Source organism: Loxodonta africana, chromosome 25, assembly GCF_030014295.1.
Source record: "Loxodonta africana isolate mLoxAfr1 chromosome 25, mLoxAfr1.hap2, whole genome shotgun sequence".
NCBI classification, from domain to species: domain Eukaryota; kingdom Metazoa; phylum Chordata; class Mammalia; order Proboscidea; family Elephantidae; genus Loxodonta; species Loxodonta africana.
The window spans coordinates 41,990,088-42,017,664 of record NC_087366.1 but is presented as its reverse complement, the minus strand read 5'-3'; the positions used below and the strand labels follow the sequence as shown (position 1 = coordinate 42,017,664).

At 37.0% G+C, this 27,577-nt stretch overlaps 1 protein-coding gene across 1 annotated transcript in view; it reads right to left on the bottom strand.

Moving 5' to 3' along the window:
* Positions 1 to 27,577, bottom strand: part of FMN2 (formin 2) — a 410,148-nt gene that overhangs the window by 140,788 nt on the left and 241,783 nt on the right. Inside the window, exons 9-13 of the mRNA XM_064276718.1 lie at positions 12,944 to 13,035; positions 12,650 to 12,779; positions 10,572 to 10,718; positions 6,269 to 6,328; positions 5,997 to 6,117 (exon numbers count right to left, since the gene is read on the bottom strand). Of these exons, the coding sequence (XP_064132788.1) occupies positions 5,997 to 6,117; positions 6,269 to 6,328; positions 10,572 to 10,718; positions 12,650 to 12,779; positions 12,944 to 13,035 (550 nt within the window). The remainder of the gene's footprint in view (positions 1 to 5,996; positions 6,118 to 6,268; positions 6,329 to 10,571; positions 10,719 to 12,649; positions 12,780 to 12,943; positions 13,036 to 27,577) is intronic.

Genomic DNA, 27,577 nt, shown 5'->3' with positions numbered 1-27,577 from the left:
CTGCCAACTACTCAACTCTGCATTTGTAACATGAAAGCAGTCACAGACAATATGTAAATGATCGGCTATGGCTGCGTTTCAATAAAACTTTATTTGTAAAAACAGGCTGGATTTTGCCCACAGGCTACAGCTTGCTGACATCTATTTTAAGTCAAAATTCCAAAAGCACAAAGAAAATTGATGAGTAGAAAGACAGCATATAAAATCAAGAAATGGAAAAAGAATTCACTTCGGATTAAACAAACTATAGAAATGTATGAATAATATTTTAATATATTTTTATAAACACCAAAGATATAAAGGAAAGATAATACCCATTAAAAATAACACCAAGAGATTACTTTAAATGTAAAAAACTGGATATGGTAAAAAAAAAAAAAAAAAATTAGAAATGTTGGAACAAAAATTATTGTCACTTAAAAAAATAACTATACAGATAACATAAAGACCAGATTGGAAAGTTAAAGAGAAAATTAATGAACTGTTGAAGAATTCATGAAGATTGTAGCACAAGGGCAAAAAAAGGGCTTTTAAAAAATATGAAGAAGAAACTAGAAGACATCGGATATTAAACCACATGTCCCAAGGCACATTTAAAAGGAGTTTCAGGAGCAGAGGAAAAAAGTAATAAAACAATGCTTGAGTACATTATGACGGAGAATTAAGAAATTAAAGAAGACATCAGTTTTTAAAGTGAAAGCTTCCCTAAGTTTTCACGAGATAAAAAAGAATACATCCATAATATATATATTAAAGCAAAACCAAAGATCAATAAGGATAATCCGAAAAATATAAAAGTCACCAGAAAGAAAAGATAGATTATTTACGAAGAACATCAAGTCGACTGAAAACAGACTTCCCATCAGTAATAAGAGATACCAGAAAAAACGGAAGAAAATTAACTCAATCTAGAATTCTATATTCAGTAAAACTATTATTCAGTAACGGGGGAGCTTCAGTAACTTTTGGACTAAGAGTTTAACACTCACCACCAACCCTCATGGAAAGAACAACTAAAGGAAGGAGGAGGAAAATGTGGAACAGAACTTCAAATTCTTAGAGAATTCAGACTTACTAGACTCATTGAGAGTGGAGGAATTCTCAAGACTATTACCCTGAGATGCTCTTGAAAACCTGATGCAGAATTATCCCCTGAAGACATCTAGGTCAATTGGCCTAACAAAATGTATTAAGAAAATGCTCTACATCCCACTTTGGTGAGTGGCATCTGGGGTCTTAAACGCTAGCAGGAGGCCATCTAACATGCATCAATTGGTCTCAACCATCCTAGAGCAAAGGAAAATGAAGAACACCAAAGACACGAGGTAAATATGAGCCCAAGAGACAGAAAGGGCCACATAAACCAGAAACTACATCAGCCTGAGACTGCAAGAACTGGATGGTGCCCGGCTACCACTGATGACTACCCTGACAGGGAACACAATAGAGAATCCCTGATGGAACAGGAGAACAGTAGGATGCAGACCTCAAATTCTCATAAAAAGACCAGAGTTAATCGTCTGACCGAGACTAGAGGGACCCTGGAGGTCATGGTCTGCCGACCCTCTGTTAGCCCAAGACTGGGACTGTCTGACTCTTCAGACAGGGATTTGACTGGACTATAGGACAGAAAATGATACTAGTGAGGAGTGAGCTTCTTGGCTCAAGTAGACACGAGACTACGTGGGCAGCTCCTACCTGGAGCCAAGATGAGAAGGCAGAGGGGAATAAGAGCTGGATGAATGGACATAGGGAATCCAGGGGGAGGGGTGAAGTATGTTGTCTGATTAGGGGGAGAGCAGCTAGGGGTACATAGTAAGGTGTGTGTATGTTTTTGTATGAGAGAATGACTTGATTTGTAAACTTTCACTTTAAGCACAATACATAAGAAAAAAAAAATTATCCCCTGACGTCACATTTTCATTAAATAGCAGGTTAGCTCAAAACTAAAAAATGCCACCCACGAGTACTGCATTCTTTTAAAAAATTATGTGCATGAGACCAAACAGATAACAGTTAAGAATGTAACGAATATCACTGAACATTATGTGTAGAAACTGTTGAACGGGAGGAAAATATACACTTCGTTGTGTATATTTTCACCAAAAATACCACAAAATTTTAGGAAAAAAAAAAGCATGTTAACATTTACGATCTGCTAGGAAATTAAAGGGATATTATCTATAATTTCTAAAATGTTATTAAAAGGGGCAAGGAGAGAATATTGAAAACTATACCAAGACAATATAAAACAAGAAAGATGAATACAAATGTAAATAAATTAAATTTCCCCACTATAAAGCAGAAACTATGAAACTGGACAATAATTATAAAAATTATATACAGCATGGTCCCAATTCAGGGATGCATAACATATACAGACGATATAAAAAATACCAAAATATTAATGTTGTTTATCACTGGACAGTAGCATTGCAGATATTTTCTTTTTTTTCACCTTTTTCAATGTTTTGTAAATTCCAATCCTGAACTGGTATTTACTTGCAAATCAGAAATAAAAAGTTATAAAAATGTGTATTCATTGTATCTCACCTGAGTTTATGTCATTTTTTTTATCTCCTCAGGAAAAAACAAGCGAAATAGCATATAGTCACAATATAAATGTAATATTATAAACTAATAATAGCAAGCTAACAAATCAATACAAAAAGACAGGTTTTTCCTATATATCTCTGGATGCAAACACTGCTCTGAGGTGAAGATATAGTTAAAGAATTTTAACCATAATTTCAAGTCAGGTATTGAGGGTAGAGGGAAGGGAGAAGACAGGAGAGGGGACGGGAGGGGAGGGAAGGGAACAGAGAGAGAGAGAGGAGAAGGGAGAGGAGAGTGGAGGGAAGGGGAAGGGAGAGGAAGGGAGGGAAGAGAGGGGAAGAGAAGTAGGATACAGGGAAGAATTTGCATAAGAACATTCTTGCACAGTTCCAGTAACTTAATTACTCAATGCTCTGTACATGTTGAGTTGATTTAAGTCATGTGGCAAGTGCTACAATTTTTACCCAATAATGGCACTGGAGCAGAAGTCATCATTTGGCAGGACTGCATGAAGAAAAGCTGCTGACAGCCAGAAGAGATCAAAAGCAGATCAGGTTGCTTAACAAACTACATGTTGCTGAGCTCAGAAAGACGGGGGCGGGGGGAGATATCCTGAGGAGTTATAGAAATCTTGGGAGCAAGTACAGAAAACAAACACAGTGGATGTTCTCATAAAATGCTAAAATGAGTTTCAGTTGTCTTATTAAAATGTCTGTGCCATAACACATTATTTCTCAGTTTTTCCTTAGAAATAAAAATCAAGTCTCTGAGCAGGAACAGAAGGAAAGACATGTCTAGAAGACAAGTGATTTATTGGTTCTAGCTTATCTGTCTTTATCAAACTAATCACACTATTCTATTTTTATCTTATTTTGAATAGACAATATTTACTGGATATTTACTATATGAAAGGCATTGGAAGAAATGATTTACATCCATTATCTCATTTTCTAAAATTACTTAAAAACAACTTGTTTCTGAAAAAAATGTAGATAGGGTGTTTGAAACATCTAAAACGAATTTACTAATTTTATCACTTATAAAGAATCATTTTAATAGACTACATTTTTATCAAATGAATATATTATTTTAAAGTACTTATATCCAAAAAAACATAATCCAGTATTCTTCCATTCTGACTTCTATTCAGCCAGATTGACACATGTATCTATTTTTACCCATATCATTCCAAAAAAGGACACAGGGTGGCTTTATTTTATACTGTGTTGATATCAAATGATAAATTCATACTAAATCCTTCCCAGAAATTGAATTTAAAATTTTATTTCATAAAATTTCCTTCCTTAGGTGATAAAAACATTAGTTATGGAAAAATTCAAATTTTGCAAAAGCAAAAGAAGTATGTCATGATTATTTTCAGTTTTTAAAGATACCTCAGAGTTTGACAGCCTTGTAAGTGCCTCTTTAAGCTAATCTCATTTTATAATTAGAGTAACACATAATTACATTATTTCATGAACTACAGTTTCATTTTCCCACCTTCACCATAAGCTCCTCAGAGGCAAAGGTCAGGCTTCTGGTACTAATCTGGTACCAGGCCTGCATTTCTCAAAATGTGTTCTACTGACTAGAGATCCCATCAGACATTCTGTGAACAAACCCTTCTTTGGAAGAATACTGTGAATTACTGCTAACCTTAATTTAATCTGGAAATTCCCATATTCATTTGGTCATAAAACTCCATCACTTTTACTTCCTATTGCATCAAGTTGTAACTACCTATGAGCACACTTGGGAAAATGCTGTGCCAGACCAATATACTTGCTAGCTAAGGGAACAGGCCTTTCAAATAAATCTGCCTCACCCCTATATAACAGTGTCAACCCTCGGGTAAAAAAGGATCACTTTCCTAACCTATGAGGTACTCAGAAATTGCTAAAATAATCCTTCAATATTTGATCTTCTCTAGCAACTCTTCCTTTTCAAACCCATTATCTTGTGTTAGCTAGCTCTTTCCTTTTAGCTCAAAGTCTTGTGAACACTTGCCATTTTCACAGCTACATGTACATTTGATACCTACAGTAGAAAAACATGTCGATACTAAAACAAAATGGGATAACATTCCAAAGTGATGCACCAAGCTAAACCAACATAAATCCCCCGGGGAATGAGATTACCAACCCTGCCCTTTATAAACTCATCTGTAAACTATGAAATCCTACATTGCAAGACTGAACTGTTGATCCCGTAGAAACGCCCGTAGCACATCAGTGTGTGTGTGTGTGTGTGCGCGTGTGTGTGTAAAAATTCCATAAGCAAACTAAGATACCTGGCATTGTTTGAAAGTGCAATAGATACTATCATATGAATGGTTTTTATTGCTTTACAAAATCATTCTTAACTTAAATATATAGAAACAGAGTATTAAACAAATGTAACAGCTTTATTCATCATTACTTTATCATGTAAGGCTCTAACAGGGTACATTCAAGCAACAGATGTTCCCTGACAGCTATGACTCTATCTTTGTGTATTCGCAGCATGCAGCTAATGTCTGAAATGCACCGGGTCCATAATAAATATTGTTGAGTAAGAACCAGAAGCAAACTACATAATACTGATGTGCTAACTTAAATCCACGTAAAAATATCTGTGACCAGATTATAACAACTCCATGAATTTGGTTACAGTTCAGTATTTTTGGTGAAATAAATCTCAAAATTGGATAGGGCCTCTTAAAAACTATGTCTTCTTTGGTTTTCCAGACCATGGGTAACAAGGCCCCTTCTTCCCATTCAATAATACAATACCAAATGAAAATTGCCTACAGACTTGTTCACTCCCTGTCTGTCCTAAGTGGCCACGGAAAGAGGCTTAACTAGGTAGCTGAGGTGTTCATGCCATAACAGTAAGAATAAACCTCAGGAATATATCAAACTTTTTGGCAAAATATTCTGTTTTTAAAAATCCTTGCTTTTGTGTAACTATTACTTTTAATTAAGAAATCTGAAGAATTTCAAAGTTTCATCAAAACGATTTGATATAAGGCTTCTCGACTAATGATAAAACAACATACACGTATGTGGTATTTTGACTGTGGGAAAGGATGCTGAAGAGACAGGAGAGGGGCTATTTATCTTTTCTTTTAACAATAACATGGTTTGTGTCCAATTATGACGTGATGAATATCCAAATGCTCTTGGCTATGAAGTGAAAACAAGACAATTAAACTTAAAAAAAAAAACCTCCTGATGAAACACCAAACCAAACCCGCTGTTGAGTCGAATCCAACACACAGTGACTCTATAGGACAGAACAGAACTGCTGCACAGGGTTTCCAAAGAGCAACTGGTGGGTCTGAACTGCCCATCTTCTGGTTAGTGGCTGTAGCTCTTAAGCACTGTGCCACAAGGGCACTTCCTATAAAACACTGAAAAGTATGCTGACTCTCATTTAAAAACCACCAATAAAAAAATTACCTTTTAAGTCTTTCTTTAATTTTCTGAGATCTTTCTGAAAATCTTCAAACTTCATCTGTGAGGCCTGGAAAAGGTCCTGGGGCTCTGGCAGTGGAAAGACACACTGTTCTTTTCCAGCATCCTGATTAGCAAGAAACACACGATATTTAAATAAACCATCATCAACATGGACAACAATAATACAACAGCAACAATGGCAAAAATAAAAACAATGCCAAATCACCCAACAAATAAAGAATAAAAAACATGGTTACATGTAAAAATTCTCTTACCTCATCAAAATTTCGAAGATAATATGAAACAATATATGACAAAAGGCTTCTGCTATTGTCCTAGGCAGAAAGACCAAAATAAATAAAAACTATATTTAAAAAATTACTAAGTATACAGTATTAAATAAAATAAATTCCAGGTAATTCACATTTATGCATAAGAGCATTTAAAATGAAAGGGGGAATTCTACATTTCAAATCACCTCACGAAATCTTAAGAGTTTAATTTTATAGATCTTCTTTCCCAGTGTTCCAATGTAAGCTCCAAGTGGAAACCAAGCCAAACCCGTTGTGTCATGGAGTTGATTCAGACTCATAGTGACCCTATAGGATAGAGAAGAACTGCCCCATAGGGTTTCCAAGGAGCGGCAGGTGGATTTGAACTACTGACCTTTTGGTTAGCAGCCAAGCTCTTGACCACTGAGCCACCAGGGCTCAGTTCCTAAGTAGGAGCACAGCTATTTAAGGGTGGATACTCATGTATAGAGTCACTATGAGTTGGAATCGACTCGACGGCAGTGGGTTTTTACTCATGTATAAATACTTTCCAATTTTTTACCTTCCTCAATCAGAAATTTAGTTCATTAATTTTTATGTTTTACTATTAAAGAGTATAAATAGTATCTTAACTAAAATAATTAAATAGTTCAAGAATTTATATACATCTGGGCTAACAGGTATCACTACAATAGTAATTTGATTCAGACTCATTAGGATATAGATTAGGGAAATTAAAAAGTTAAATAGCATTTCAAGTAAGTAGAAGCTTTTAAAATGCAAAATTCATATTATAAATTATTACATCAGCAACTGAGATTCAGGAATTAATAAACACGCAGCTATAAGTAACACAATGTGTATAGTTTTATAGAACAAAATGTAAAATTGTTTCACATCTAACAGTTTTTGTTCAAAATATAGCTATTCACCCTCTAGGACATTTAGAGACATTAGTTTGTAATTTTAGACCTTTTTTTGCATTGCTCAAAATAAATACTAGATAATCTGCATGTGGGAGACCAAATGTATATTTATTTTAAAAACAAATCCTATGATACAAACTAACTCCTATGGAATGTTCTAGCTAACCACATTTCCCCCTCTTTACAAAAACAGCAACACCCTTTCATAATAAAGTTAAACATGACATAGTAATATTTCTCATAGAAACTTCTCTCACTAGACAAGATTTGCTTATAAAATGATTTAAATAACTTGACTTCCTTTTCTCTTTTCTAAGTTGTAAATCAAGGAAATGGTTAGCAGTGCCTGGATCAACTAACCAAATGTTTATTCAAGGCCTGCTGGTAAGTATGCTGAAAGAAAATTCTGAGTGATCTCAATTAATAGCTCCCTTTATCGAAGTGTACAAATAGTATTCAGGAGTAGATATAATTTGTGTTATAGAGAAGGAACCAGGTTAAGAAGACTTTGCATAAATTTTTAGGAAGTGCAAATAAAATAATCCACCACTTGTGTGTCAGCTTGTACTGTGTTAGCTTGTATGTTGCTGTGATGCTGGAAGCTATGTCACCGGTCTTTCAAATACCAGTAGAGTCACCCATGGTAGACAGGTTTCAGCAGAGCTTCCAGACTAAGACAGACTAAGGAGAAGGACCTGCCGATCTACTTCTGAAAAAAACAGGCCGGTGAAAACCTTATGGACAGCAGTGGAACATTGATATAGTGCCAGAAGATGACCTCCTCAGGTTGGAAGGCACTCAAAATATGACTGGGCAAGAGCTGCCTCCTCAAACTAGGGCTGACCTTAATGACATAGATGGAGTAAAGCTTTTGGGATCTTCATTTGCTGATGTGGCACGACTCAAAATGAGAAGAATCATAAAGAAAACAAAAACCCTTACAACCAGACCAATAAGCAACATGATAAATGGAGAAAAGATTGAAGTTGTCAAGTTTTTCATTTTACTTGGATCCACAGTCAACGCCCATGGAAGCAATAGTCGAGAAACCAAACAACATATTGCATTGGACAAATTTGCTGCTGAAGACCTCTTTAAAGTGTTAAATAGCAAAGATGTCATTTTGAGGACTAAGGTATATCTGAACCAAGTCATAGTATTTTCAGTCAACTCATGTGCATGTGAAAGCTGGACAGTGAATAAGGAAGACTGAAGAAGAATTGATGCATTTAAATTATGGTGTTGGTAAAAATATTAAATATACCAAGGACTGCCAGAAGAATGCATTATGTCCTTCTACAGGGACTGGTCCCTCCTCATAATATGTTCAAAGTATGTGAGGTGAAGTCTCACCATCCTTGCTTCTAAGGAGCATTCTGGCTGTACTTCTTCCAGGACAGATTTGTTTATTCTTCTGACAGTCCATGGTATATTGGATATTTTCATGCCACTGTCGAATTTAATCCTTGTAATGATCTTATAAAGTAGCTGCTACTGATTTATTTTATAGATGGTGAGATTGAACCTCAGAGAGATTAAAGAATGAACAAATCTGTCTTGGAAGAAGTACAGCCAGAATGCTCCTTAGAAGCAAGGATGGTGAGACTTCACCTCACATACTTTGAACATATTATGAGGAGGGACCAGTCCCTGGAGAAGGACATAATGTTTGGTAAAGTAGACGGTCAGTGAAAAAGAGGAAGACCCTCAAAGAGATGGATTGACACAGTGTCTGCAACAATAGGTTCCATGACTGTTCTGTTGTACAAAGGGTTGCTATGAGTCAGAACCAACTCAATAGCACCTAATGATGATGGAATGAAATAATAAGACATTTTGTTTGATTCTGATATTTTGTTTGATTAAGGAGATCACTCCTTAATTACTTAAATTAGTAGAATTTAAATTAATATATGACTAAGGTATATTAATCAATGAAAAAAATAAGCAGTAGTCCCTTATTAATATATAACTTATTAATATATAACAGTTTATAACTACCAGAATCTATTTCAGATCCATTATTTTGTAAGTTAAACATTATACTGGTGCTATTTATATTTCCATGTTAATTGCAAAGTTACTTGTTTCAATCCAAGAAGCAGTTCTAAAACTATTTAAGAGCTACCATGTATTTGTAACAGAGCTCTTATTTTGGAACAAACGTGATTTATCAGGTCTAATCTGATGAAGATTGTGAGGATGGCGCAGGACCAGGCAGCATTTTGTTCTGTTATACATGGGTCGCTATGAGTCAGAAGTGACTCAACGGCACCTAACAACAATAATCTGGTGGAAAAGTATATCCTATAAATACAGCATCATTTGTACAAATATAACCATAAAACCCACGAAAATTACATGCTATCATGCACTAAGGAAAGACTATGTTTTATTCAATTTTGGACTGGAACAAGAACTGGAAAAGTAATAGTGTTCAGCATTTCATATAAGGTCAATGAAAGAATATCAAATGAATGCCGAGTGTATGTATGAGTGGATAAACAAATGAACAAGTTGTGGGCTGACAGATAAAAACAAAAAAAAGTATCTTTCTCTTATGAGGAAGATTGTTTCATTATCTAGGAAGGAAAATTCTGTATATTTTCAGTTCTGTAAGTCAATTATTCACTTAAACTGAGTATTTTAAAAATATATCTATAATTTCCTTCAACGGGGACTTTTTTTTTATCAGAGAAAAAGAATTCTTTTATTTTTGAAGTTGACAACAGCAGATCTTAGTCTTTGACTTTACCCATCATGGTTGTTTCAATAATCTTATTATTTCTTATTAGCAGTCTCACAATTTCTTAGAAATTAATCTTAAACACAGCTCTACAAGTAGGATCCAAAAATAATTAGGTTTGCAAAGAAGGTTGGAGGGTCCCATAGATACCAGTTTCATGAAGAGAATGATTAAGTAGAAAGATTATCTTCTGTATTTTATATTTATCTTTTACATTTTATTTACAAACTATTTTCACTTGTATTGGCTTTGTTTTCAAAATGTGGGCTTGTTGGCCTCCATGGCTTAACACAGAAAGGAAGACAATAACAGACATAAGGTCTAAATTGTGGTAATTAATTAGTCTTTCAGAGTCCAAGATGATAAATATGGTAAAGACAGAAGTGAAAAAAGTAATTTAAACAATTTTATAACATAGCCTACTCAATTATTCATTAGACCAGGGATTTAATTAAAATTAATCAATCTAGGAAACATTACTTATTAAGTTGCAAAAATATAATGATCATTACTTTTATTTAGCTCATAACATAAAAAAACATTTGACCTCACAACATAAAGAGATACTGATTATAACTGCTTTATAAACATCTATTCTTCAATTTGCCTACATTCATTCATACAAAATACTTACACTGCTTTTGACATCTTTAAGCTTTGGAAGAATGTCTAATCCAAAACCATCTGCCTGTCCCCGCGTCTTATTTCCACCGTTCATGTAGTTGCCAAAGGCAAGAACCAAACCCAGAACCTGCATAACCCCTGGGCCATTTTTTAATGTCTGTAAAACAGGGTAAAGAACAATTTTTCTCTTACACAAGGTTTTGCTTGAATCATCTTAAGTCAGTGGCTGGTATTCCCATTATACTAATAGTTATGGGTCACAACCAGATGTTGTCATTGCTCATTATAAGGTATATTTTAAGAGCAGTATCTCCAAAGTTCATTTTAAAAAAGTAGTCACACACCAACAAGCATTCAGGTGTACTTTTGTAAAATGAGAGATATCCATCTGGTCGCCTGTCTATGAGGTAACTGTAAAAACAAACAAACAAAAAAGGCTATAAACTGAGAACTACAACATAATATCTTAATTTTATGTACCTCTGAAGCAATACAATTTTTTGGCAGTTGTAGGAAAATAAAAGGTAGTCATAAAAGATTCATTTCCAAAATTAGATTTACCTCCCCCAAAAGTTTGTTCACTTAAAAAAAAAAAAAAAAGTTTAACCTGAATTTGCATTTCACTTCCTCTGAAAATATGAGTCTTTAATAACATCATTCCATTTTTTAAAATGATTTACCACACCAGAACAAATGCTAACATTGATTCTTGACAAATTGTTTCAATTCTTTTAAAACATTTTATTAAAGTTTAGGTGAAAGTTTACAGAGCAAAATCAGTTTCCCAATCAACAATTTATACACAGATTTTTTTCATTACATTGGTTGTAATTCCCTCAATGCGTCAGCACTCTTCTCACTTCCACCCTGGGTTCCCCGTTTCCATTCGCCCAGCTTTCCTGCCCCTTCCTGCCGTCTGAACTTTGTTTTTGAGTACAAGCTACCCTCTTAGTTTCCTATATTTCAATGTTCTGAGTAGCTCATTCCTCGCGGGTGTTATTGCTCACTCTATTAGGCCTGTCTATTGTTTGGCTGAAAGGTGGGTTCAGTTCCAAGTTTGAAGGTTGTCTAAGGGCCATAGTCTCTGGGGCTCTACCAGTCTCTATCAGACCAGTAAGTCTGTTCCTTTTCTTTCTTTTTTTTTTTTTAATGAATTTGACCTTTGTACTACACTTTCCTCCCACTCTGTTTGGGGCCTTCTATTGTGATCTTAGCCAGAGCGGTCGGTAGTGGTAGCCAGGCATCATCTAGTTCTGATCTCGGGCTAGAAGATGCTATGGTTGGTGTGGTCCATTAGTCTTTTGGACTAATTTTTTCCTTGAGTCTTTGGTCTTCTTCACTCTTCATTGCTCCAGACAGGGGAGATCAATAGTTGTATCTTAGATGGCCACTCACTAGCTTTTGAGACCCCAGTTGCTACTCAACAAAGTAGGAACTAGAACATTGTCTTTATGGTTATGTTATGTCAACTGACCTAGACGTCCCCTGAGACTATGGTCCCTAGCCTTTAATCCCGATAACTCAGTCCTGTGAGGTGTTTGGTTATAGCGAAGAAGTTTCCATGACTATGCCCCTTGTGTGCTCTATTATATACATGGGTATATCTGCACCATGTATAAATGTGTATGTAGAAATATCCACTGCCAATTTGTGGTAATCATTTATTCTTTGTCTTTATAATAATACTTATCTTCTGTTGAGTCAGACAGCTATTCCTAAATCATTTGGTTGGAATAACTATGAGCAATTTGTTGAGCAGTCCCTCCAAAAATAAATAAAATGCCTTCAAATTGCACTCATTTGGAAGTGCGATGCACGAGAGGCCAAGGCAGAAAACACAGACACTCCAAAAGCTGATATGCACTGGCTGCATTTTAGCGATGCCCTTCTACAGCCCCATGTGCCAACCTGGGCATTTGCTTTGATCTTGGGGCACAATCATAAAATACTCCATTCCGTGGGACTGCTAGCTTTCCAATGAAAAGAATCCTTAGAGCCAATAAGAGGAAACATTTTGAAATCTGAACATGACTGAACTAGATTAAATATGAGAAATGACGTTTCAGCTTTATATGGACCAGAACCCACCTCACACAATTTCTGTAGTAATTCCAGTTTGCGACGAATGGAGCAAATGCTTTCTGAAAATGTTGACTGGAACAGGATGCAAAAGACTCGCTCTGAAAAGTTGGGGATTAGTGACAGTTCATAAAGGAACCTAAGGAAATAAAGCCAAGTTCAGAGGAAAAATATAATTCATATAAACAAATGTTTATCCTCTCATCATTCATAAAAATTATGCATTTAAGACACATATTTTTTTCTAAACGGAAAGAGTCCACTGTGGCATGGACGACCTCACAAGATTATAAGGGTGCTTACTGTTCAGGTTTGTCCAGAGACTTGGTGTTTTCCTTGTCTTTGGATGATCGGCCGTGCTTTTCAATCTTTTCCAGCTCGTCTGACTGCGCTCTCTGGAAAAACAAAAGCCGAGCAGCTTTTCAAAATCTGGTCAACTGAATCCCTTAGATAACAGTGATCTTAATACAGCAAAACTATATATATTTTCATATTTCTTAGCATCTGTTTGTGGTAAAACTACTTAATTCATGAGGCATTTTAAAGTGTAAATATGTTTAATGCAAACCAGATTATCTCCAAATCTTCGAAATAATGTTATTGACTATTAGTGATCTGCAAAACACTTATTCATTCAAGTATGCTTTAAAACAATATACTGTTTCCTATCCTGTTATTTTGGCTGTTTATGATAGTCTCCAGAATGCAAGACTTTCACTTTAAAGTGGTATTTATTACCTAATTAGAAATCAATCAAGTTAAGTTTGGAAGTTATTTGATTCTGAAGGTTTTTTAAACAGTTTTAAAGGAAAAAAGTACTTAACTATTGTAATCATTGTTATTGCTATTTGTATTTTGGAAGAAGAAAAGCACAATTGAATTATTAAGTCATGGAACAAAAATAAAAGTTTTGGTCCTCCAGTTGAATTTTCAATTCAAAAATGACTCCAGACTTATTTTCTTCCTAAGTGTCTTCCTTAACCCTTTATAGTCTCTCAAGAAAACTTTGTCATTCTAAACGTGTTTCTTTATGGAGTATCTTCTGCATTTTTTTTTTTCATAAGGTGGAAGACTTTACCCACTTAAAGAAGCACAAGACTACTCATATTTATAGAGTGTTGGCATGATTTTCATTTGCAGTCTGGCCTTTATTTTACAACTCACGAAGATGTCTCAAAGAAGCCAAGACACTACGTTTTCTAAATGCATTAAGGAACGCGAGTGGACTACCATATCTTGAGTTTGAGTCCAGTCCTTAGAGCTTAAAATTCCTTCAACGTTATTTTTTGTTTAACAGAAAAGCAGCTCAGCCAAGAACTTCTGTGGAAGACAGAGCCTGAGAGATTTCTAAAGAATCAATGCAAGCTATCTGAACAACACTATGTTCTGCTTTGTATTCACTGAGTATTTTGAAATGCATGTTGCCGTTATCGGGATTAACTAATAAAGACTTGTTCCCTCTTCAGAAGCTTCTTTTGACAAGGAAAGGGGAACTGTGACAGATCAGCCAAAGAAAAAGGTGATCCTCTGGCAGTTTGATAAATTCTGCGTTTGGCATGTGATGCATCAAAAATATACAGAGAAATAAAGGAGGTACATTCTATTGCAAGTATCCCAACCTACTCCAAAAATTAGGAAACTTCTTCTAGAATTTCAAATGCATAGTGATCTTATTATTTTTTTTTTTTTTGCCAGTTCACCGTGGCTCCCCTGAGAATTTTGGTATTCATCACCTCATTTACTACCTTAGTTACCTATAAGTCACCCCCACAGATATTTTCAGAATACCACTTAAAGACTCATTACAAGATGGCCTTTTAATAATGACCATGTCCATCTTTCGCACAGATTGTTGACCAAGGCAATATTATAAAAGAATATTAAAGTTAAGAATACTGATAACTCAAGAGTTGTTTTAAGACACAGAGTTCCACACCAAAATACACCAGATTAAAACTTCCAATCCTATAATCTCCCCATTCTCTTGAAAGAAACAAGAGCTTCTACCAGAGTGGCTGGCTAGTCATTTCCAAGGCCAATCTCTTTCTATAGCCAAAACCTCTCCAGGGGGGTGGGGGGAAATCTAGTTTGCAACAATCTGGTAAAGTGATTATTGGTTGGTTGGTATGATTTTGTTTTGTTTTGTTTTTTGATACTTTGACATGGATTCAACCTAGCTAAATGCTAATCCCAGGGGTTGAATGACTAGAAGCCCAGCCTATGGAATCAGTAAATGCCCCAGGGTCTGAAAAAAGCAATCTCAGTAGGTAGCTACAGGAGAAAAATAAAATAAAAATGGCCAAGGTAAATTGTAGGAATAATTAAAGATTTAAGAGAAGGATAAGATTCCTCCGCGTCTTCAGTACAAAGTGATTTTCAGGCTCTGTTTTTTTATTTTATTACAAAGTCATTTCCCAAACTATTCAGTACGTGTGAATTACATAACACTCTCTTAGACCCTTTCTGCTCCCTTCAGAAAGAAACAAAGCTGTCTTGGGCTGACAGTGCTGCTTTACAGCTAGCAGAAGAAATTAACTGTCGCTATATACCCCATAAACTCCTTTCTTTTGCTTCCCCACCACCGTGTGTGTACACGATGTTGCCTTCTCCATTCTTGTTCTCCCTGGAGCTCAGTTAAGACCACCTCAGATAATCTCTGTCCCTCTCACGGTCGTATATGTATGTGCGTATGTGTGTGTATACATGCACACACATGGAGGGGGAAGGGTCACATGTATATACTCTTATCTACTTAATTTTTCCCTTTCAACCAATTCAGAAAAAAAAAATACTGTTTTTATTCGACAAACTCAGCAATGTGAGTGACACACTTGAAACCACACATTTTGAAATATTAGTCATCTTAAAGAAACCGGAGCACAAATTTCTATAGCCCTCGACACATCTTAGCTTTTATCGCCCCACAAACTGCCGACACCCGATGAGCACTCATTGTTTACACAGAGACTATAACTGGAGAGCAGTATAGTTGCAGTTTTGTTTTCTACAAGATTTAAAATAGTCATTTGTAGGCTGTCCCATGAACCAAACTGCTACTTTGAGTACAGTTCTATCAAAAATAAGTCAGAATTGTCAAGTGACAATTTTCAAATAACTTCCTCTCCTATTTGTTCAGTCTGTCTGGCAGTGCTTTAAAAGAAACTTCACTAAAACATCATTATTTGTTTAACAGAAAAAAATCAAGAGTAAATACAAAAAAAAAATTATTAATTCACTTTAAATAATAAAACTCATTACACATTAATGTAAACAATATATTTCTTGAAAAATAACTTGTTTAAATTAGTACAGTGGCATTCTTTTACATTTTTTGCAACTCTCCTTAATGTCTTTAATAGCTAGATTCTCATATCTGCTTTTGCATTCAGTCTGCGGTGATAGGTTGTTCTGGCTGAAGTCTAACAACAACAACAACAAAAAACCCAAACTCACTGCCATGGAGTCGATTTTGACTCATAGGGACCCTATAGAGACCCTATAGGACAGAGCAGAACTGCCCCACAGAGTTGCCAAGGAGCACCTGGTGGATTCAAACTGCCAACCTTTTAGTTAGTAGCTGTAGCACTTAACCACTACACCACTAGGGTTTCCATAGGAAGTATAGGGAACCTCTAAACCCTTGGTACTTCCTGAGTGTACTTGTTATTCCTGGTGCGCCCCAACCACCACCTCTGATAGTTTATGCTAACCAGAAGATTCATGGTGGGTCCCTTAATAGTTTATGCTAAGGAGAAGACTCAGTATGGGGGCTGACCTCACCAGAAAAACCAACTAACTATGTGATTAGAAGTTTGGAGTTCTAAGCCTGACATCCAAAGAGAGAAAGGAGGGGTAGAAATTGAGATCTATTTATTGTGTGGCCAACGATTCAATCAACTATGACTTCATAATAGAGCTTCAGTAAAAAATTCTGAGCACCGAGGCTTGAGTGAACCTCCCTGATTAATTGGCAATATTCTGTGTCACACATCAATATACCAAGAAGATGCATCCTGACTCCATGGGGAGAGGATAATGGAAATTTCATGTTTGGGACCCTCCTAGGCCTCACTCTATGCATCTCTCCCTGTGGCTGGTTCTGATTTGTATCCATTTTCTATAATAAAACTGTAATTGTTTGTATAGCACTTTCCTGAGTTCTGTGAGTTGTTCTAGTGAATTATCGAACTTGAGAGGTTAGTGAGAACCCCCAAATTTGTAGCCCGCTGGTCAGAAGTAAGGGTGAGGGTGGCATGCGGTCCCCTGAGGTTATGGCTGGTGTCTGAGACAAAGATAGTCTTGTGGAAGACTGTACCCTTAACCTGTGACGTTTGGCCTAACTCCACGCAGTTGGTGAAAGATGTCATTTGTACTTTTTCTGGTAATTGTGGATATTCTTCTTTGATACTACACTAAAACTCAGTAAATAGTCATTTTTTAAAGGTTAGCTGCAATGTGGAATCTGAAACTATATCAACCAACGTTTGTACTGTTACATGAAAGTCTATTTTTTGTCTTCAAATAGAATGACTCTTTATCCTGGCATGACTTTATAACATCATGCACTGATCATATGGAAAATATTGGTTCAACGAGTTATGCAGATCTTCCAAAATGCTGACACGTCATTTTTTTTATAGTTTTTTTTTAAAAAGGCGATTTTTTTCTTTTTTTTTAATATCACCACTGATCTCATCGGAAAAGTCTTTACATACTGACAAGCTGTCAAGTTCATGGTGCTGGATACAAGTTTCCCATTTTTTAAAGATTTTTACTGTAAATTTTATCATTGACTTTTATCATTGGCAACAAATACTATCATTTGTTTTCTCAGAAGTGATCAGTTCACTTTGCTCATTTTCAAGAAAATGTCTGTCAAATACCCAGGTATGGATGACCAGTATGCCACTAAGTTTTTCAAACAAAAATGGCGTTCAGTGAAAAGAGGGCTAGTTCAGTTCACAACTTAAACAATCTCACAAACGCTTTTTCTCAAAATAACCACTGTACTTTGGTATGCAGCAGAAATGTTTCATGTATACTTTCCATTTTGTCACACAGAATATTAAAGACACATAATCAAGAGCTGAGATTTAATAAAATTAATACATTTTACTGCTTTGACTAAGACACTCTTGAATGAAAATGGCTTTTTTTTTCACATGAAGTGTGTGTGATTAAGAATTACAATGACTAATTGTACAGTTTGCTGCAACTGCCTTGATTCATGCTGAGATGTCAGCATTTTTTACCCACCATTGCTTCTGCACCATGAGTGCAGATGTCTACAACATGAAAAAGAGGCAAATAACTCCCATACAGGAGACCCACGTTCAGTTCCCAGCCAATGTACCTCATACACAGGCACCCCCGTCTGTCAGTGGAGGCTTGTGTGTTGCTATGATGCTAAATGGGTTTCGGTGGACCTTCCAGACTAAGACAATCTAGGAAGAAAAGCTTGGTGGTCTAATTCCAAAAAAATAAACTAATAAAAGCCCTATGGATCACAACAGTCTTATATCATTGTACACGGGGTTGTCATGAGTCGGAGGCTGACTTGATGGCAGCTAACACAAAAGCAACATCATTATGAGAACAGTTTTTACTTTGCAGATCCCTTGGGAAAGTCGCAGGAATCTGTAAGCATCCATGGACCACACTTTGGGAACTGATGATTGGTAAAAACTTCCTCTCCAGTTGATGGTTAAATTCTCTCTTCAACATCCCCAATCCTTAAACACTTCCAGGGACAAAAATTCACTGTCTCCATCAACTCATCATTACATTCTTAAGGAACACTAATCCCCTAAAAATTTTTTCATATTAAACAGAATTATTCCTTTTACTTTCAGCCATTGGTCCTAGGTCTGCCCTTTGGGTCAATTCTAACTCTTTTTCAAATATTTAAGAAAGCTAAATTGTTCCTCCTTTGTGTTCCGGGCTAAGTACCCTGGTTCTTTGTAATTCATATGGCATAAATTTGTGTCTCTTCACAATCATGTGGCTCTCTGAATATGTTTCTGATTACTTACAAATGAGGTACCCACGAGAGAATGCATTTCTCCCAAGTGTGCTCTGAACCTTGCATGGTAGAGTCCAATTCTTGACTCTACTGTTCTAGAAAGATTGCTTCTGTTAGAGCAGCCTAAAATTACATACATCTTCTAAGGTGCCCAAACCACACTATTAACTTTGAGTTACCAGTAGACTAAGAACTCTGAGGGTTTTTTTTTGCGTATTTATACACTGTACTCTTTTTCTCCTATTCTGTATTTATGAAGTTATTTTAGACTTGAGCATAATAACTCATTTATATTAAACTTTATTTTTTATACAGTCAGTTATTTGAAGATTCCTATAATTGAGATCACAATTTTGTCACCCTTCTGGGCAAAACAATACTCTGGGCCAGGTTAGTTTGAGAAAGCTTCATAAAAAGAAAAGCTAAAGTCTGTGTTTTGAGGAATATGTTGGCTCTAGACAGATGGAGAACTACATTCATTAACTTGGCTCTGTATTTGCCCTGCTTCTTGCATTCTCACTATATATACCCACTCATTCACATCATCACATCAGATCTTATGTCTGGAATATGCTTCATTCAGTTTGGCTAGGGGCTCTTGATTTGGCTTAGGTATAATGTCCTCTAAAAGCCTGGCTTGACCACCTTGATCCTCAGATAATTAATCTCTCTCCTAGGCAATAGCACCAGGGCTTATATCTGATTTGTTTTTTGCTACATTTACCATGGTCTTACTAGTGATATGTATATATGCCTGCTTCTTCTACTGACTGCAGTTTATACTTCTTGAGGACAAGGACGATGTCTTGCATATCTCTACGGCCCTAGGGACTAGTATGATTCATGGTATATCGATAGGAGTCAATAGATTTTTTCTTTTTTAAACAATGATAAGTTAAATCAGTAACTGAACGGAAAAAAAGAAGGCCTTCCAAGTCAGAATGAAGAAGTAGAAAGAGGAAAGATAATAGAGACTGGACAACCTAAAAAACATGCAGGAAATAATGATATGCAGACAATACCCAAAACCCAGTGCTGTTGAGTCGATTCCAACTCATAGCGACCCCATATGCAGACAATAGTACTTATTTATCATTATATTATTTATCAGTATAATGAGAGCCCTTATGAGGAAATGTGAACTCCAAAATAGATAGCTATAAATGCATAAGACAGAATGGGTTATTTCAAATGCTAGTACACAAATAAGGAAATAAAGAAGTAAGCAAGCAATGCCTAGCAAAGACACATATGAATGTACTCATCCATACACTCATTCAATAACTCTACTGCGTACCAATCATTCACACCATATGCAGGAATACATATGCGTGTAAAGGCACAAGAATAAGGTCTGAGACACAATAGGTTTTTTAAGCAACGTTAATTACGACTGCAAGATTCTGCTCTTAAAAGACACCATAACCAATAGTTTCTTGTTCACCATCTTGGCTTTATTATTACAAAACATGAGGGAGCAAGAAAAAGTAAGTTATTTTCTGCCTGCTAAGGCACCAAATAACTTACTCTGACTTTACATTTATACCAGAACACAGAGATGTATCAGAGGTTATCTAGATAATTACTGGCTTCGTTTGACCTTCAAAGTAAATTTTGTCTCATGTCTTCTTCTCTGCCCCACCAGTTGTAACCATCAGAATTGGTCTTAAAAAAAAAAAAAAATTACAGTGATTCGTTTATCCATTCACTCAAGGACCTATTGTTTACCAGGCATGACGCCAACCAGTGGGGATAAAGGTAACATTACAAGTCGCTCGTAACACCACTTGTGTTTGTTTCAACATTCTGCTGCTTCCTTCTTCCACTGCTTTTTAAAACTACCTGTATATACATGAAGGGGACACTGGTGATCTACCCATGGTTGACATTCACATGGTTCTTTCCTTATACCAATGGAGATGGGAGTCATTTATCAAAATAAGTTCATTCTTCCTTATGTCCAAAACCAGGGGTAAAGTGGCCAGACAGTTACACAACAATTAATTAATAACATAAAGGAAACAAACCTTCCACTCTTAGTCATGTTCACTTCCAGGCAGAGTCGAAGATCCTTTCTAAGATTAAATCATTTCAGTCTTTGATGCTACAAGGATTATATTTTGCCTACTTCATTTCTTGTACTGCACACCCTTTCCCATTCCCAATATTGTCATCTACAGAAGATTTCTACCAAAATATTCCATTCTCAAGATTTACTGTGTCTGTCTAAAAATGAAATGGATCCCAGGGGCTGCTAGCCTGAATGCAATCACCAGTTACCAAAGATTCTCAAACTCAGGCACACTCTTCCCTCCACCACTGGCCAGTACAGTCCCAGATTATTGGCTGCCATCACTGATTTCACCAAATATTTTGACCTCCACTAACCCAGACCTAGACACTCACTGCAACTGAACCCTACTATTCCAATTCCTGAGAGTAACTGTAACTTCTCCAGAGAGAAAGAGATGGAGAGAGAGGGAAGGGGACAACAGAGGGAGGTTACAGGGTGAGGTATTGAGACTGACTGCTTCCATTTATGCTGCCAGAACCCATAATGGTGCTAAGCAAATATTTTTCCAATGGTGTTCCAAAGAACACTCAGATTCCTGAGATTCATTAGGAATTGTTAAACGATACACGTCTTTCTCTTGAAGACTCACAATGCTAAATACTCTTAGAAGTTATGAAATTATACAATTAAAAAGACTAATTTTGTTCAACAGTGTTCCCCGTATTTAACGGATCACATAACTTGGGTGTGGGGGTGTATGTCTGTGATAAAAGAGACAGGCAGAGAGAAAGTGAATGTGAATTGTGATAACCCCAAGCAGCCAGTGTTCTGAGGGAAATGAAGTAGAAAAGCTGTGCCAGGTCGGGCTTTTACCAGTTCTTTTATTCAGCTTCTTTCTGATTCCACAGTGTAGCTATTCTAACTCTTTCCTCGAACGTCATCACCTCTGTCACTTTTATGTTCATTAGGTGATCCTGTTTCCTGCTATTGCACCCTTTGGTTATATTACACCCCCTTTCCCTGGGCCTCTTCCTACCCCTCTGCTGATCCTTTCCAGTACCCACTGATAGTCTCCATCTACTACCTGGCCACCATATGACAACTTATCTTCAGACCCTGTTTCTCCTGTGAGCTTCACATCCAGACATGCAATTACTTTCTCAGTATTTTTACCTGCATATCTTATGAGTATCTTGAATAAAACACCTCTAAAAAGAAACTCAAGTTTTATTGCCCAAAACCTTCAGTGATACCCATTCCAGTAAACTAGACAAGTAGCCACCCAGCCACCCATGCCAAAATGCTGGGAATCATTCTGGACATCTCCCTCTACTTCACTTCCACATTAATTAAGCACTGAGTCTCAGGTCCATCTACTTCTCTCCATTTCCACTGCCATCCTTTTTGTCCAAACTCCTACCATCCCTCAAGTGAGTTACTTTAATATCCTGCCTGGTCTCCCCATAACCATCCTTGGCTATCTCCAAAATATGTTCCACACAGTACTCAATGTAATGTGTTTTAAGATGCAAATCAAAACATGTATACCCTACTTAAAACTCTTTAATGGCTAACCATTTCTCCCAGAATAATACTGCCCATCTTAATATGGCCTACAAAGTCAACATAGTGTACTCCTTCCCTCCCTCTGCGTCATACCTCATGCCATTTTCCACTTGCTGAATGCACTACATTCCACTCTCAGTAACTTTCCTTCAGTTCCTCAAAAAGATCTGCCTCATCCTTCATAAAAGCTGCTCCCTGTGCCTAAAACATCCCTTACACTTCTCACCTTCCATACCACCCACCATCTCCTTGTTCCAGCTTCAACTTCTCTACTTTGAGGAGGCCTTTCTTAACCTCCTCATCTACAGTGAATCCTTCTAGTATAGGAAGTCCTCAGGTTAGGTACCTTGGACTTAAGTACAACTACGACTTGCCCTTTAATGTTATGTAAATTTGCCCTCACTTTGAAACTACTGAACTAATGCCTCCCGCCAACAAACTCTTCATCACAATCACCTTCACTTGCTGCAAAAGCAGCTTTTAAATCACTGAAAACTCTTTGAACTTTTTCTTGCATGAAATTCACTGTCCTCCAGTCAATTCCGACTCAGACCCTATCGGGCTGAGCAGAACTGCCCCATAGGCTTTCTAAGGCTGTAAATCTTTTATGTAAATCTTTCTCTCACTTCTAGCACTAAAGTAAGGCTAAATAGGAACCATATGCACCTGTTCCGACTTACCTACAAATTCTTAAAGACAGAGTTAGGAACAGACCTCTTTCGTAAACTGAGGACTGCCTATTAGATATCCTCACTGTGAAAATGTGCTTGTCCTTCACAGCACATATTACAACTATAAATGAACACTTATTTATTTAAGGTCTGACTCTCATATTAGAAAGAAATTCCATGGGCACAAGGATAAAGTGTATTTTTTTCATCATTTTTTTCCCAAAGCACAGAGCACAGAACACAATGAATGAAATAAAACAAGCTCTAGTAACTGTCCAATGAAAGAAGGCTGAATCAATGAACAGATACATCATATTGTTTATAAATTCCCTCAAACTCCCCACCTTTCCTAACATTGTGTCTCTTTGGTTAGTCTCACCTTTCCTTCTGTCTCTCCTTTCTGCAAGAGAAACAGTAATTACCAGGAGTTGAAATAACGGGGGATAGTTGCATTGGGTGTCTGGTTTTGGGGTGGTGGAGGTCAAAATATTTGGTAACATCAGCGATGACACACCCAGGATTTTGAGGGAAGACTGTGCCCCAAAGGAATAAAGTATTCTTTCCCAAATTGTCCTTTATACCTGTGCTATTAGTTCTTCCTACTCTAACATCATCAGCAATCTTAGTCTTTCTACAACTATTCCTTTCATTTCTCCATTACTTTACTAACCTTTGCCCCCTTGTCCAGGAATATCCTCAAGTTTACCAAAAAAAAAGAAAAATCCCTCTCTACCTCCCTCCTTGCCCCTTCACCTCTCCCTCTCCCTTTTTGAGAAAATATCTCTAAGGCATACCGAATTCCTTCCTCATCTTTTCCTCATTGCAATCAGGCTTTTTTGTTCACCTTTAAACAATTCTCACTAAGCTCAACAGTGATCTTATTAGGGCCAGCAGTTTCGTTTATAGAAAAAGTAATGTTGCTGTTATTGTTAGGTGCCATCGAGTCAGTTCCAAATCATAGCTACCCTCGGTACAACAGAACAAAACACTGCCGGATCCTGCACCATCCTCACAATTGTTGTTATGCTGGAGCCCACTGCCTGTCAGGCACCCTGTAAAGTGTTTCACAAATATAATCTCATTTAATCATCACAGCAGACCTAACGGATAGGCAGTATTATTTTCACCATTACTATTATCATCTTCATCATACCTATTTTTATGATGAGAAAGTTGAGTCTTAAAGGCTCATCTAGTAAGTGGAGGAGCCAAGGTATGAACAGTGTTTGAGGGGCTCTCAACGCTTCATCTACTGCTGATGCCAGTGGCTCTACATCTACGTCTTTTTTCAGAATGTTCTGCTGAGCTCTAAACTACCAAGGCCCCCACGTCCTTAAAAACCAGCATGGGAGCCAATATGGAGTCTTATCATTCCTTGTTAGTCCTTCCTCTTACAACTAAAAAATCCTGAACAAAATACGACAAAGATGGAAGACTCTGTAAGATGGAAAGAAGAAGATGGACTGGCCAGAGCTCTAGGGACTTGAGGAACAACATGGTGGTGAGGTGCCTGGGTTTTCTGTGTGCTAGAAAATGAGCAAATAACAAATAGACATTTCACCAAAAAGAATATGCAGATGGCAAATAAGCACATGAGAAAAATGTTCAACACCATTACCTCTTTAGGAAAAAGTCATTTATAACCACAATGAGTTATCATTACATATCTTTTACCAAAGACATTAGAACAGTTCAAAAAAATAGTGAGAATACCAAATGCTGTCAAGAATGTGGAGAAATTGGATCTCTCATATGTTATTGTTAAGAATGTAAAATGGTACAGCTACCATGGAAAATAACTTCGGTAGTTTTCTTAAAAAAGGAACGTACACTTACCATAGAACACAGCAATAGCACTCCTAAGCATTTATCGCAGAGAAAATTTATGTCCACACAAAGACATGTACACAAATGTTCATAATGGCTTCACTTGTAAAAGCCAAAAACCGAAAACAACCCAAATGTCTCTCAATGTGTGAACAATTAAACATACAGTGGTGTATTTATACCATGGAATACCACTCAGCAATAACAAGGAATGAAGTACTGACACATGCAACATGTGGGTGGATCTCAAGGGTATGACACTGAACAATAAAATTCAACCTCAAAAAGTTGCATACTATATGATTCCATTTAGTATATTATGTTCTCAAAATGACGGAATTATAGAGATGGAGGACAGATGAGTGGTTGTTAGGGACTAGGGATTGGGAAAGGGGGGTGGTGTGATTATAAGGCGGTAGCATAACGGATCTTTGTGGTGGTAGAACAGTTTTATGTTTTGATTGTGGTGGTGGCTAAATGAATCTACACGTGATAAAACTGCACAGAACCACAGAGACACACACATGGGCGCATGCATGCACATGCACACATGCACACACACACACAAACGAGAGTGCATGTAAAACTGGTGAAATCTGAATGAGGTCTGTGGACTAAGGAAACTGGGTAAAGGCTATAAAGGACCTGTGTTTAATATTTTTGCAACTTCCTATTAATCTATAATTATTTCCAAATAAAAAAAGGTTAAAAAAAGAAAGAAAGAAAACCACTACAGCCAATTGACTATTGGTTTCTTTCTATCCTTAAGTTTTTTCAACCTTTTGAATACCCCGTCTTGGCTCACGGGTTCAAATACCCTAGAAAGAAGCATGTTGCCAATCTCTCTCTCCCACGTGCAGTTAAGCAGCAAATCCTGTTGCATCCAACCCTGAAAAAACTCTCAGGAAGAAGATTTCTGCCATTCCAATCTCACTGCCACCCTAGAGCCATCTGACCACATCCATCCCAGTCAGCCTCAATCCCTGCACCTCTTCCAACTCCAACTCCCTTATGCGCTATTTTCCAACAACACAGAAGTCCTCACTCAAAATACATTATAGTTTTCCACATCAGCTGGAAATATCCTTTCATCTTTTCTCTCAAGCATATTATTGTCAGAGGCTTAAAAACAACCCCAGATGAAGAGTGAGCTAATTAAATCAGGTGGACACGGGAGAGTGTGTTGGCAACTCTTGACTGGAGGGGGGATGGGAAGATAGAGAGAGAGGGAAGCTGGCAAAATCGGCACGAAACGAGAGACTGAAAGGGCTGACTCAATAGGGGGAGAGCAAGTGGGAGAAGGGAGTGAGATGTATGTAAACCTACATGTGACAGACTGATTGGAATGGTAAATGTTCACTTGAAGCTTAATAAAAATTAATAAAAAAAAAAAAAAACCCCAAACACTGTCTCCACTATGAAGACGCTCCCAACTCCCAGGATGAAATACTCGTTCCCTTTTCAGGAGCCGCCCTCCCCTCCCACCTAATTCTATCTCAGCGCTTATCGCTTCGCACTGTTATGATTTTGTTTCACAATTGTCACCCAAATTTTCCCAAAAGTGTCCCAAAGAGGTGATGACACCATCCTTGTTTTATAATACCAGCACCTAAAATACTGCTTGGCACAGAGTAAACTCTATTTTTTGGAAAAAAAAACTTCCGATCTGATGGTTAGGTTCCTTTATTCTACCTGGGTGAATCTACATCTAAGCTACGGTACGGATGAATTTGCCTTTTTGTGTTGGGCTATGGATACTGCCGCACTTTTCAGGGGAAATCGTTCTGCGTTATCAAATGACTGCTTTGCACATAACACATTCAACAGCTTAGGGGTGGTCTGTACACTATTGAGGAGGCCTGGCTGCACAGTGGTTAAGTACTTGGCTGCCAATCTAGAGGTCGGTGGTTTGAACCCACCAGCTGCTCCATGGGAGGAAGATGTGGCAGTCAGCTTCTGTGAAGACTGACAGTCTTAGAAACTCTATGGAGCAGATCTACTCAGTTCTACAGGGATGATATGAGTTGGAACTGACTTGATGGCAGTGGGTTTGTTCTGGTTTTATATACTATTTGTTGACTCATACTTCCTCTAATCTTGAACACTAGCTTTCCAAGAGATTTATTTTTTACGGTCCACAGACTCACACATTACAGTCCCACAGATATTTCTTCCCCAGGTACAATAAACAACTGGGTATGTTTAAATACTAAGGGTTGAGGGCAATTTGCAAAATGGTGGCCACATACGCCACAGCAACCTAAAGTTGTACATCTAATGGCTGAACAAAGTCTTCAGGGACCTGAAATCTTGTACTCCTAATTGTATATTGGCAAATATGTGAGCAAACAAAGATACTCAGAGCCAAATACACAGGGGTTACCATCTGGAATCACTCAACTTCTTAAACAAGTTCACTCAAGAAAAACATGATAGGAGTTTTACATCCTTGCTAAGAGTTGACTATTTATTCCTTTAATAAATTTATTGCCCAGTTAAATTTCCGTTGCTGCAATCACGGGCAACAAAGAAGGGAAGGCTGATGACTCTCTCAAGTATTACACATCAAAACCACCAAATGTTATTACTGTTCATGCATAATTGCAAAACAAGAACCAGTTTTAGCAACAACCAAGGCTCTTAGTAGGCACATAAAATGCCAAACACATTTGTTGCCACTGATAAACCTCTGCCCTATATGACCATACGTCGGCCAAACTTGAAAGTCGTATACATAAACTACAATATCCCCAGTCTTAAATCCATTCCTCTAGCATCAGCAGAATAAAGGGATTTAATGAAGGTCTAGTGAATATTTATGGCATCAGGTTGGCAAA